The sequence below is a fragment of the Apium graveolens genome, chromosome 2, assembly GCF_009905375.1.
Source record: "Apium graveolens cultivar Ventura chromosome 2, ASM990537v1, whole genome shotgun sequence".
Classification (NCBI taxonomy): Eukaryota; Viridiplantae; Streptophyta; class Magnoliopsida; order Apiales; family Apiaceae; genus Apium; species Apium graveolens.
This window is the reverse complement of record NC_133648.1, coordinates 151679884-151691978: the sequence shown is the minus strand read 5'-3', so window position 1 is coordinate 151691978 and position 12095 is coordinate 151679884. Positions and strand designations below refer to the sequence as shown.

The 12095-nt window shown below is 36.8% G+C and overlaps 1 protein-coding gene across 4 annotated transcripts; it reads left to right on the top strand.

Annotated features, from left to right (window-relative positions):
* Positions 1-5487: 5487 nt before the first annotated feature.
* Positions 5488-9560, top strand: LOC141707925 (aspartic proteinase-like). 4 transcript variants are annotated; one of them, XM_074511370.1, is made up of 12 exons: positions 5488-5870; positions 6011-6124; positions 6255-6322; positions 6975-7141; positions 7256-7690; positions 7780-7938; positions 8035-8074; positions 8292-8356; positions 8439-8552; positions 8707-8744; positions 8850-9003; positions 9215-9560. In XM_074511370.1, the coding sequence occupies exons 6-12, from the start codon at positions 7918-7920 to the stop codon at positions 9248-9250; spliced, it is 468 nt and encodes a 155-aa protein (XP_074367471.1). In that variant the 5' UTR covers positions 5488-5870; positions 6011-6124; positions 6255-6322; positions 6975-7141; positions 7256-7690; positions 7780-7917; the 3' UTR covers positions 9251-9560. The 4 variants fall into 4 exon arrangements, with proteins under 4 accessions (XP_074367471.1, XP_074367473.1, XP_074367472.1 ...); XM_074511372.1 differs by having other exon boundaries at positions 5488-6124; positions 7256-7387; positions 7661-7690; XM_074511371.1 differs by having other exon boundaries at positions 6011-6322.
* The last annotated feature ends 2535 nt before the right edge of the window (positions 9561-12095 follow it).

Below are 12095 nucleotides of genomic sequence, written 5' to 3'. Positions count from 1 at the left end.
CAAGGAGATTTATCAAGGCTATTGGATAATATGAAAGAGTAATGCCAAACTAGGCTTAAAGCAATGGTTTTAGACAAGGTATAGGTATTAGAACATCAAGAAGATAAGCATCACTGGTTACAAGTATATTAGAGGTGTTAAGGTATAAAGAAAGTGATCATTAGCTTCAGGTATATCAGGATATCAAACTTTAGGGTAAGGATAGGGTTATCAAACAATCATGAAAAACTTTAAAGAATATCTGGCTTTTAGGTATCAAGGTAAAGTTTCTATTGGGGTTCAAGCATCAGGGTGAGATGTCAATATTTTAGGAATCAATAGCATGATAATCAAGAGGATCAATCAAGTATTATATCAAATCTTTATTTTATCATGGCATTCCAATTACTTTGATATACTAGCGCGATACGACTTTTGATCTACTTGCAATATGTACTTGAGGGTTCATGGCATTTCTATATAATACGAAGATAGATTTGAGAATCACTTGGTTCAATTATATCAAGATGACTCAGGATACTCGCATCATTTATATAGGAACTAATTATCACACATTTGCAGTGTAAACGAAAAATGGGTTGAATCACTTGCCTTGAGAAAGGCTGGTCTGGTCTGGCTGGTAGGAGCAACTGGAAACTTTACTCGGCCTTTATGGCAATTTTACCCTCGTCTCGAGATCCTACATAAATAATAATAAGCTCATTATAATATATTCTCACCAACTCAACCTATTTACAACCCGGAATTAAACACAAATGGCACTTAGGCCTTTATGCACGCAATTTATAATCACCTTATAAATACAATAGTACACATAGCCACATATACTCACATATCATATTTTAATATCAAATAATATCACACACACCATAATGCAACACTAGGCTTGGATGATCTCGATCCCCAACTAAGTCACTTGGTCGCTAAACTAGACAAAGTCTCCAAATTTGGCCTCCTAACTCGATGTGCCTTTACTAAACTATCCAAAACCTATTGACCCTCACTTGGGCCTTTTACTCTACTGGCTTTATACTATCTTGCAACCATTGTGGTCAACCTAGGTCTCACTCATAAGTGCTCTAAAACTATGTGATAAGTGAAAGTGCTCACTAAGGTAAATTTCAGAATGACATCTATGGTTTCTTGAGTGCATTAGACACTCTTACACTATAAGTTTACCTCCAAAACTTCTACACTGGACTCTTCTGACCTTAAGGCATCTTCAAACTCAATGTGTCTCAAGGGCCTAGCTTGGGCCTCCTTGGGCCTAAGCTTAAATTCCATGGTTCCCCTGTTTTTCTGGGCAGAAAACACCCTGACTTGAACTAACTTGTGACACATGGTTCTAACTCATATCTTATGAACTATAGCTGGAAAAACTCCTCTGACACTCCCTCTAACTGAGGCCCAACAGGGCCTGATGAGGGCCTACCCATGACATGATCAAAACTTCCTATTTTTAAGTTGCAACAAAACTGTCCCCTGCTGGACAGATTTTGTGATTCCACTCGTGCACCTAACCAAAGGACATATAAACCTCCAAAAAACACCTAAAACCTTTTATATACTCCTAGTGCAAGCTTCTGGTGGCTTGGGCCTCAAAGTGCACAACAATTGCTCATTCAAAACTTCCCCATAAACTAGTGCATCAAATCTGGAAAAATGCAAACACTAACTAATCTCCTTCCACCTTGACTCCCGCTTAAAAAACCAAGCATCCAACCCTTACCAAAGCAAACCTAGTGCATTAATGTCCTAAAATAGTGTCTCAACAGGAGGGGAGATCATCCATACCCAAGAACAATAATATGCAACTAAAAATATAACATGCAACTCATGGAAACACTTAACAAGATTTCGGCTAAAGCATAAAGTTTAAATGCTTGCAAATTCGACTTGTACCTATTACTCATCCTTAATATTCATGAAATATATCTTCTCTTAACTATTAATAAGAAATTTATCATGGAAACAATCTATTTTAAGCACACATATTTTGAATTTATAGATTTTTAGACATAGCAACATGATTTCGAAAAGAGTAGCATACAAAACATGGTTGATCATCATTTTAATATCTTAAAACTAGCATGCATGGCTAAACATTAATATATAATGAAATTTCAGTAGCATGCAAAGGATTTTAAAGCATGGTTTCTCCATAAAACACTTAGTTAATACATATATAAAATATATCTCATAGAGAGCTCTTGAATTCACAAGAATCAAGAGTTTCTCTTTGGAGATCACACAAGAACTACATATTCAACCATGAAACTTCAACTCCCAAGTCACAAAACTCTTGGGAAGTATATAAAATGAATGTAGGTAGAAGATTTACACTAGGGAAGATGAGGAATAAAATGAAAAATGGAAGGGGTGGGGGATGGGGGGCTTCGGCCGAGAGCAACAAGGGAGGGAGGGGAGGAGAGAAAAAATGAGGTGTGTTGGAGTGTGGAGTGAGTGAAAATGACTTCTCCCACTTGGTTTTTGGTTTTATGCTTTTGTGTTGACAAAATAATGAGTGGAAGTGAGAATGTACAAAAATGACCTCTAGCTAAAGTTAGGTCATTTTGCATGCAAGGTTAGTGTGGTAATTTGGTAATCAACAAATGAGTTAGTGGGGTTGGAAAGGTCTTCTTTGCCCTTTGAGAGAATAGAAGGATGATTTGCATGCAAGGGCTTCTATGTAATTTGCTAATTATAACAAATAAAATTTGTAAAGATTTATTTTTATAAAATAAAATACAAGTTCAAAAATTATAAAATTTATACCATAAAATAACTTGGATTTTTAGAAATTTTATAAAATCACTTTTGAAATTTGTGAACAAAATAACTTTTAAAAGAAAATTTTCCAAGGTTTAGAATATTCCTTATAAATCAAAAATAAGGGAAATAAATAAACTCTTGCTTTGAAAAATCATATACTACATAAAGCAAATTTAAAATACAGAAATTTTCATTCACACAACGTACAACCATTAAGTATATTTACATCCGGCTCTAATATTATACCAAGTCCAAAATTAATATTACAAAAAATGCCGGTCGTAACATCCTCTCCCCCTTAAGGGATTCTGTCCCCAGAATCTAAAAGAACAGATGAGGATACCGGGAACGCATATCAGACTCTAACTCCCAAGTTGATTCTTCGACCTTCGGGTTCCTCCAAAGTACTTTCACTAACTTTACCGACTTATTCCTAAGACTCTTTACTTGCCAGTCGAGTAATTTGACAGGTTTCTCCACAAATGATAGGTCTGCCTGAATTTCTACAGGTTCATATTCTATCACATGGCTGGCGTCAGGATTGTATTTCTTAAGCAATAACACATGGAATACATTATGCACATGCTGATACTGAGGTGGTAAGGCTAACTCGTAGGCTACCTTCCCCACTTGACTCAAAATTTCAAAAAGACCTATATATCTAGGTGTTAACTTCCCTTTCTTGCCAAATCTAGATAACCCTTTTCTTGGTGACACCTTTAACAAAACGGCTTCGCCTACTTGGAATCTAACATCCTTACGCGCTGGATCCGCATACTTCCTCTGTCTATCTTGAGCAGCAAGTAACCTTTTCTGAATTAACTTGACTGTCTCATGCAACTGTTGTACCAATTGCGAGCCTAGAATCCTTCCTTCTCCTACTTCATCCCAACTTGTCGGTGATCTACATTTTCGTCCGTACAAAGCTTCGTATGGTGGCATGCCAATACTGGAGTGATAGCTGTTGTTGTAAGAGAATTATATCAATGGCAAGTGGTCATCCCAACTTCCTATAAAATCGATTGCACAACTGCGCAACATGTCTTCGATTGTTTGAATTGTCCTTTCGCTCTGACCATCAGTCTGCGGGTGGTACGCCGTACTCATGTTCAATTTCGTGCCAAGACTTTCTTGAAATTGCTTCCAGAATCTCGAGTTAAATCGGGGATCTCTGTCTGAAACTATCGATACGGGTACTCCATGCCTTAGTACGATTTCACGCACATACAGATGAACCAATTTATCCAATGACGACTTCTCATTAATTGGAAGGAAATGCGCCGACTTCGTAAGGCGATCAACTATAACCCATATAGCATCATGTCCGGATTTCGTTCGCGGTAGTCCCACTATAAAGTCCATAGCAATATTTTCCCATTTCCATTCTGGAATCTTTAGGGGCTGAATTAATCCATTTGGTCGTTGATGTTCTGCCTTCACTTTCTGACAAGTATAACACTTTGCAATCCATTCTGCCACGTCTCGCTTCATATTTGGCCACCAAAAGTTCTGCTTTAAGTCCCAATACATCTTGGTGCTCCCCGGGTGGATTGAAAATCTTGAATTGTGGGCTTCTTGTAGGATCTCATTCTTCAATTCAGGTACATGAGGAACCAAAATTCTTGAGGAAAACCTTAGTATACCTTGCTCATCCCTTTGAGTGCCAATCTCTTCTCCAGTTAGCTGATTTTTCTTTCTCCATTACTTCTTCCTGACATTTCCTTATCCTTTCCACTAGTGTTGGCTGAAAAGTCATTGCATGACAAACTTCTTCAACTATTCCACTATCATAAAGTTCCAATCCAAATTTCTTAATCTCTTCAGACAATTCCTTTGGTGTTGCCATCATATCCAATTTCTCCTTCCTACTTAAAGCATCGGCTACAACATTCGCCTTTCCAGGATGATAATTTATTGAACAATCGTAATCCTTGATTAATTACAACCATCTCCTTTGCCTTATATTGAGCTCCTTCTGAGTGAAAATGTACTTTAAACTCTTGTGATCCGTGTAGATTTTAAACTTTTCTCCGTAGAGATAATGTCTCCAAATCTTAAGTGCGAACACTATGGCGGCTAGTTCCAAATCATGCGTCGGGTACTTTAATTCATGCGGTTTTAACTGTCTTGATGCATACGCGATCACCTTATTGTGTTGCATTAGCACACAGCCCAATCCTTTTTGTGAAGCGTCGCTAAAAATCACAAAGTTTCCTTGGTCATCTGGTAGTACTAACACCGGAGCTGTTACCAATCTCTGTTTCAACTCTTGAAAGCTATCCTCACATTCCGCACTCCATTCGAACTTCTGATTCATCCTGGTTAACTTAGTCAATGGCGTGGCGATTTTGGCGATTTTTGAAAAATCCTTGACAAACCTTCTATAATACCCTGCCAATCCTAGAAAACTTCGCACTTTCGTAGGTATCTTTGGCCTCTCCCAACCACTACACCATATATGGCCTCTCCCAACACTTTTTTGGTGTTACAAGCAAAAATGTTACCTTACATCCCCCAAAATTGATCTAAGCTAACATATTTTTTTAACGTTACAGTAGAGATTAATAAGTGTTACCGTAGACAGGAGCAAATTGCTATTGTAACATAAAAAAAACGTAAGCATTGATATCAAAAAATGTGTTAGGCGGCTCTTTTTTTCCTTTGGACAATGTTTTAGGCGCTTCTTTTTTTAGACCAAATTTATTTTTGGGCGGCCCAAAATTAACTAATACCCCGCTCATCTCCAAAACTCATCTCAAAAACACACACAAACACTCTCATCACACTCTCATACATCAAAACACACACAAACATTTGGGTTCATAGCTATTGCAGAAGATGAATTAGGGTTCGGAGCTAATCAGAGTCTTCTCAGTTGGGTTTAGGGGTTGAGTAATTGCGGGTTTTTTTTTAATAGAGCTTTTCTCAGTCGGGTTTAGGGGTTGAGTAATTGGGGTTTTCAATCGCGAATGAATCGTTGAATTTTTCTTGTTCTGATATGGGTTCTGCTCTCTTTCTATCTCTCCCCTCTCTCTGTGAGAGAGATTCATTTATTATCATCATTGATGTTTGAATCTCTCTTTCTCCCTCTCTCTCGTGTGTGTGAGAGATATTTACTTATTTTGATGAATGATGTTTATTAAGTGATTTATATTATATTTTTACTGTGTGTGTTTTATGTTTGATTTGATAATTGTGTTATTGTATTGTGATTAGATTGATGTTTGATTTTATATAGGAGATGAAGACGAAGCTAAGGTGAATCCCAGTAAGGCTTTTTCGACGAGTCCTAATTTAGATGATGATGATTCTTCTACTTTCGCTTTCGATTCTCCTTCTCCTCCTAAGTCTGGTGCACTCTCTCTCTCTCTAGCTACATATGTGTTGTATTAATGTATATATTCTGTTTATACTGTTAAGTGAATAACATCTGGTGAGTCTGTTTCGATGAAGTATAATACTATGAATTGGATTTCTCACAGTTATCGCAGATTTCATGTATTATATATTGGCCAAAATGTTCTTGCAGTTCCAGACCTTGAAAATGCAGGTACTACTTTAGTACTTTGCTCAGATTTTTCCCCATTGTTGTGTTGCGTGTATAGGTTATCTTAGGTTTTTTGCAGTTTACCTTAGGTTTTTTATAGTTTCAAATGTGTGTGTAATGTATATATTGGTTAACAATTCAAATGTGTGTGTAATGTATATATTGGTTAACAATTCAAAAGTGAGGGGGGTTTGATCCTATCTATCAGGAGAATACATTTATATTTCACTCAAATGTACCAACATCAGAGCTAATGGGTTGAGATGAATTACTGAAGATTTCTAAAACCTAGAAACTGTACCATATGTTGTGGCAATTTTTCAGATGCTTTTTTTTAAACAAAATGGTCATTGAAACCTAGAGCTATTGTTTTCATGTTTAGGACTACTACACTCTTACTTTACAGGAATAGGAATATACAGGTTGTTAACTTTTTGGGATGACTATTTTGTTCATATCTTCCATATGATGCCTTGTTACTTTTCATGTATTCTATCAATCTAATTATATAAAAATAATCTCCTAAACTAATTCTTTCAAAAGTTGGTGATTTGTTTTTCAAAAAAAACTATCTTAGAGTGAAAGTGTTTTATGCTTTGACAAAGCTGCATTTTCTCTATAATGAAATAACCTTCATTTTGCCACTTTTGTGCAGGAAGAATGTGGTGTCACTGTCGGATGGTTTATCTACCTATGTCTTACTTGTATGGGAAGAGGTTTGTTGGTCCAATTACACCAACTGTGCTCTCTTTGAGAAAAAGTTGCAATAGAAGTTAAAGCTGCAACAAGAAGCCGTAAGCTCGATCACACCAAAAGCTTAAGGTAATAAAGTTTCTATTAATAAATTGCACTATGTAATGACTAGTCATTTTCCAATGAATCTGGAGAGACTTGGTTTCTTCACTAACAATTGTTGTCCTCTAAAATATGTTTCAGTTTTTTCGACAAGGTAGCCGTGGATGTGGAATTGGACCTTATAGAAGGCTCAATAAACACAGAGTCTTTGCACAATGACTGAAGTTGAGGAGCTAAAAGCTCTAGTACGGTTGCTTCCTCTATGGGCTACAGGTATAATCTTTAGCATGATGTATGTCCAAAAAGGCATCTTTTTTATGCTGCAAGGCAGTACAATGGATACTCGAGTGGGAAAATCCGGCTTTGAGTTTCCACCAGCTTTAGTTAATATATTCAACTCCATCAGTTGTATGTTCTGGGTGCTAGTCTACAAACAAATAATTGTTCCACTAGCAAGAAAATTCACGGGCCAGAGAAATGGCTTAACACAGCTGTAGCTTATCGGTACTGGCATCTTCAAATCGATCATTTCTATGATATGTGCAGGGATTTTGGAGTTTTTAAGACTTGAACTTGGTATTTTGTTTTCCCCTCTTTGACCTTCAGATGTTTGATCCACTCAGAGATGTACATGGTGGATTTAAAACCTGTGTTGTATGTTACAGGGTATAATATGGTGAAACAAGGTCTCGTTAAGGAGCAAATATTCTTATTTTGGCTTAATCGACATACAGGGGAAGAGGAATGAGGTGAAATTATATTTGGTGGGGTTGATTCAAAACACTACGAAGGTGAACACACTTATGTTCCAGTCACACAGAAAGGTTATTGGCAGGTTGATATAATGATATTAAAGTTCAATGTAACTTTTCACTCTGTTATTTGATTATGTTTTACCATTAATTCTTTTCTCGTGATAGTTTAAAATGGGTGACGTTCTCATTGATGGAAAAGAAACTGGTATGCTGTCTTTGGTGCTCAGTTCTAAATAGCAATAAAGTAAAAGAAACTAGTAACTTACAGTTAGTCCCTACACCTCTCTCCTGGCACTTCCTAACAACATACATCCAACACTATGCATGTAATTTCACATGTAAAAGAAAGAGACAATACTAAAAAAAAAGACACGGAAGCTAAATTATTTACGCTCGTAATAAAAGCATGATTACATTTGCAGGTTACTGTAATGAAGGTTGCTCTGCAATTGCTGATTCTGGTACTTCTTTCTTAGCAAGTCCAACGGTAAGCTAATGCTGCAGATCTCCCTAAATTGTTGTATGTTTCTTCTATAAATTATTGATATTCCCTCTACACATGTTTGCAGGCAGTGATCACCATGATAAATCATGCTATTGGGGCAGTTGGTGTTGTTAGCCAAGAATGCAAGTCTGTTGTTGATCAATATGGACAGAAAATTATAGATTTGCTTTTAACTGAGGTATTTAAGGAATGGAATTTTGAATTGATGATTTTCTTGTATTAGTTTAACAAGAGTGATTTTTGAACTCTGGACTTTATTTAATGTAATATAACATGGATAATTGACTAACTCTGATGATCATGGACTTTATTCAAAAATGATATGCTCCCAGATTGGTTTGTGCACCTTCGACGGAACTCGTGGTGTTAGGTTAGAAGACTAAGCCAAATTACAATAATATTGGTTACTGCAGTTAGACATTATGAAATTTTATATGTACCTAAATTAAATGTATCTATGATTATGCTGACACAGTAGCGGAATTGAGAGTGTCGTAGATGAGAAAAATGGTTGGTCCTCCGGGCATCATAATGCTCTGTGCTCTACCTGTGAAATGACAGTGACGTGGATGCAGAATCAGCTTAAGCAAAATCTGACCCATGATCGCATTCTAAGTTATGTTAATGAGGTAATGAATATACATTTGTTTTTCTTTAGTAGATTTTATTAATTGTATGGTGGGGTAGAATCTACCGTTTACACTAACCAAGATAATTAGAGTTTTGATTGTTAATTGATGTGAATAGACTCTCATTTTATGGTGTTAAATGTTAATGTATCAAAAAACCCAGAAAGGACATTCATGATTTACGTACACTAAGAACTGTGATAAATTACAGCTTTATGACCGGTTGCATAGTCCTATGGGAGAATAAAGCTAGTTGAGCTGATCAGTTGAGCTGACCTCAAATCAGTTAAGTCCCACACAGTTGAGCTGCAGAAAGCACAAGTGGAAGCACATGAATTATTTGTGGCAAGGCAGGAACTTGTTGGAAGATAAATTTGATGTTAGAACTGTAGATTATTTTTGTTTAATTAGAAATGTGGTCAAATGTGGTGGCTTTTGGATGAATTTGCAAACTTTGTTTATTTTAGTTGACTTAAAATTTTGTATTGTTGTGTTGTATTTTAACTTTAGATTTGAGTTTTTAAGTTAAATATGTATTTAAGTTTTGAGTGTTACAAGTGTAATTAGTAGATATTTTTATGTTGGTTAAAACATGAAAAAATGTAACAATAAATACATAAGTGTTAAAAAATGTTACAATAAGATATAAAGATGTTGCCAAAAGATAGAACTGTTTTATCGTCCAGTGTTACAATAGCATATATGATGTTGCGAAAGAGTTTATTGTAACATATTTTTTGATGTTACTAGATTTTTATGGGTGTTACAATAGAACTATGGTTACACATGCCTTTTGTAACCATGATACTGAAAGTGTAAGCATAGGAGGTCTATTGTTACATTTTTAGCTATGTTACCAAAGGTTCAAAATATGTTACCATAGACCCCTATTGTAGCACGAGCAAATCCAACACCATGAAATTTTCAAAAAGTGTAACCATAGCCCAATTTTTTGCTTTAGGAAACATTTTTTGGCCAGTTTTACACTTTTTTTTGGGTGTTGCTAGAGGCCATATATGGTGTAGTGCAACTCATAATCGCCTCAATCTTTGCCGGATCTACTTTAACTCCTTCATCTCCAATGACGTGTCCCAAGAATTGAACTTCCTTTAACCAAAACTCACATTTAGAAAACTTGGCATACAACTTCTCTTGTCGGAGTATCTCCAATGCTATCCATAGATGCTGCTTATGTTCTTCTTCCGACTTTGAATAAATAAGGATGTCATTAATAAATACCACTACGAACTTGTCCAAATACTTTTTAAATACCCGATTCATCAGATCCATAAATGATGCCGGGGCATTCATCAATCCAAAAGGCATTACAAAGAATTCATAATGTCCGTATCTGTTCCTGAATGCTGTCTTGGGAATATCTTCTTCTTTGATCTTTAATTGATGGTATTCTGATCTCAAGTCAATCTTTGAAAAGCACTTTGCTCCTTTCAGCTGGTCAAATAGGTCATCTATTCTTGGTAGCGGGTAGCGGTTCTTGATCGTCACCTTATTCAACTCCCGATAATCTATACATAGCCGCATACTTCCATCTTTCTTCTTTACAAACAGAACAGGTGCTCCCCATGGTGACGTACTTGGCCGTATCACTCCTTTGTCCAACAATTCTTGTAGCTGGCTCGCCAACTCTTTTATTTCTGCTGGTGCCATCCTATATGGGGCCTTTGAAACTGGTTCTGTGCCCGGAGCAAGGTTGATCTCGAACTCGATTTGTCGATCTGGTGGTAAGCTTGGTAGTTCGTCTGGAAACACATCTGGGAACTCGTTAACTACGGGGATATCTTCTATGTTGGGGTTGCCCTATTCTGAATACACTACATAAGCTAGGAACGACTCACAACCTTTTCTAAGTAGCTTCTTAGCCTAAACGATTGTAAGAAACAGTTGTTCTTGCCTCTGTCCCTTAAATACTACCTTTTCTCCACTCTTCGTCTTTAAATACACTTTCTTGGTCTTACAATTGATCTGGGCGTTATTCTTCCCTAACCAATCCATACCTAAAATTATATCGAACTCTCCCAACTTGAAGAGTATCAAGTCGGCTGAAAACTTATCCCCCGAAATATCAATCTCACACTTCGGACAGAATTGATTCACAGGAATCTTCTCTTGGTTCGTAATTAGCACATTTACTACCTCGCTCATAATCATTTTATCACATTGAAGTTTATCAACAAAAGTTTTCGATATGAAAAATCTCGTTGCTCCCGAATCAATCAATACTTTAGCTTTGACATTATTTAGTAAAAGTGTACCTGCTATCACCTCAGAGTTCTGAACAGCGTCCTTCATTTTCAAATCGAATGTCCTTGTTGTTGCTTGCGGAGTTGTTGTAGGTAGTGGAGGTATTGTCAATACCTCGGCTGGCACGCTTGTACTGGTACTTGCCACATTCATTAGAACTTTGACTGGTCCGGTTGTCTTGCACTCCCTAGCTATGTGTCCAGTCTTTCCACACTTGTAACATGTAACTCCTGGTTTCGGCATCTTACACTCATTTGCCAAATGCCCCTTCTGGTTGCCCCTATAGCATATCATACTCAGCTTATTACACACTCCGGGGTGCCTTCTTCCACAATGCTTGCATTCCGGTCTCTGGAATCTGTTTTCTCCAACTTGTCCTTGACTTGTCTGGTTGTTCCCTTTCGATTCTTGTCTTTTTCCCAAATTCCCTTTCTTTTGAAAATTTCCGCCTTTATGGAATCCAAACCTCTTTACATTCCGATCTTGCGAATTTTTGGCTTCAGACTTTTCTCCATAAAATGGAACCTTTCTCTTCTTGTTATCCTTTTCCTTTCTTGACTGCATCCCATTGTTCTCAATTAGAGCAGCTTTCTGTACTACTCCTGCATAAGTATCAAGCTCAAACATAGCCACTCTATCTCTGATCCAAGGTTCCAATCCTTGTTGAAATCTCTTCACTTTTTCCTCCTCACTACTGGTATACTTTTTTCACAAACCTTGACAACTCTGTAAAGTTCTTCTCATACTCCAGTACAGACATATTCCCTTGCTTCAACTCAAGAAATTTAAGCTCCATCTGATTCTGCATGAACTTAGGGTAATACTTTTCC

Bases quoted from the DNA above. Each gene is read 5' to 3' on its own strand.
- LOC141707925 (XM_074511370.1), top strand. From the start codon at position 7,918: ATGTTCCAGTCACACAGAAAG. The intron at 8,357-8,438 runs GTAAGCTAATGC...ACATGTTTGCAG, and splicing joins CTTTCTTAGCAAGTCCAACG to GCAGTGATCACCATGATAAA. The intron at 8,553-8,706 runs GTATTTAAGGAA...ATATGCTCCCAG, and splicing joins TAGATTTGCTTTTAACTGAG to ATTGGTTTGTGCACCTTCGA.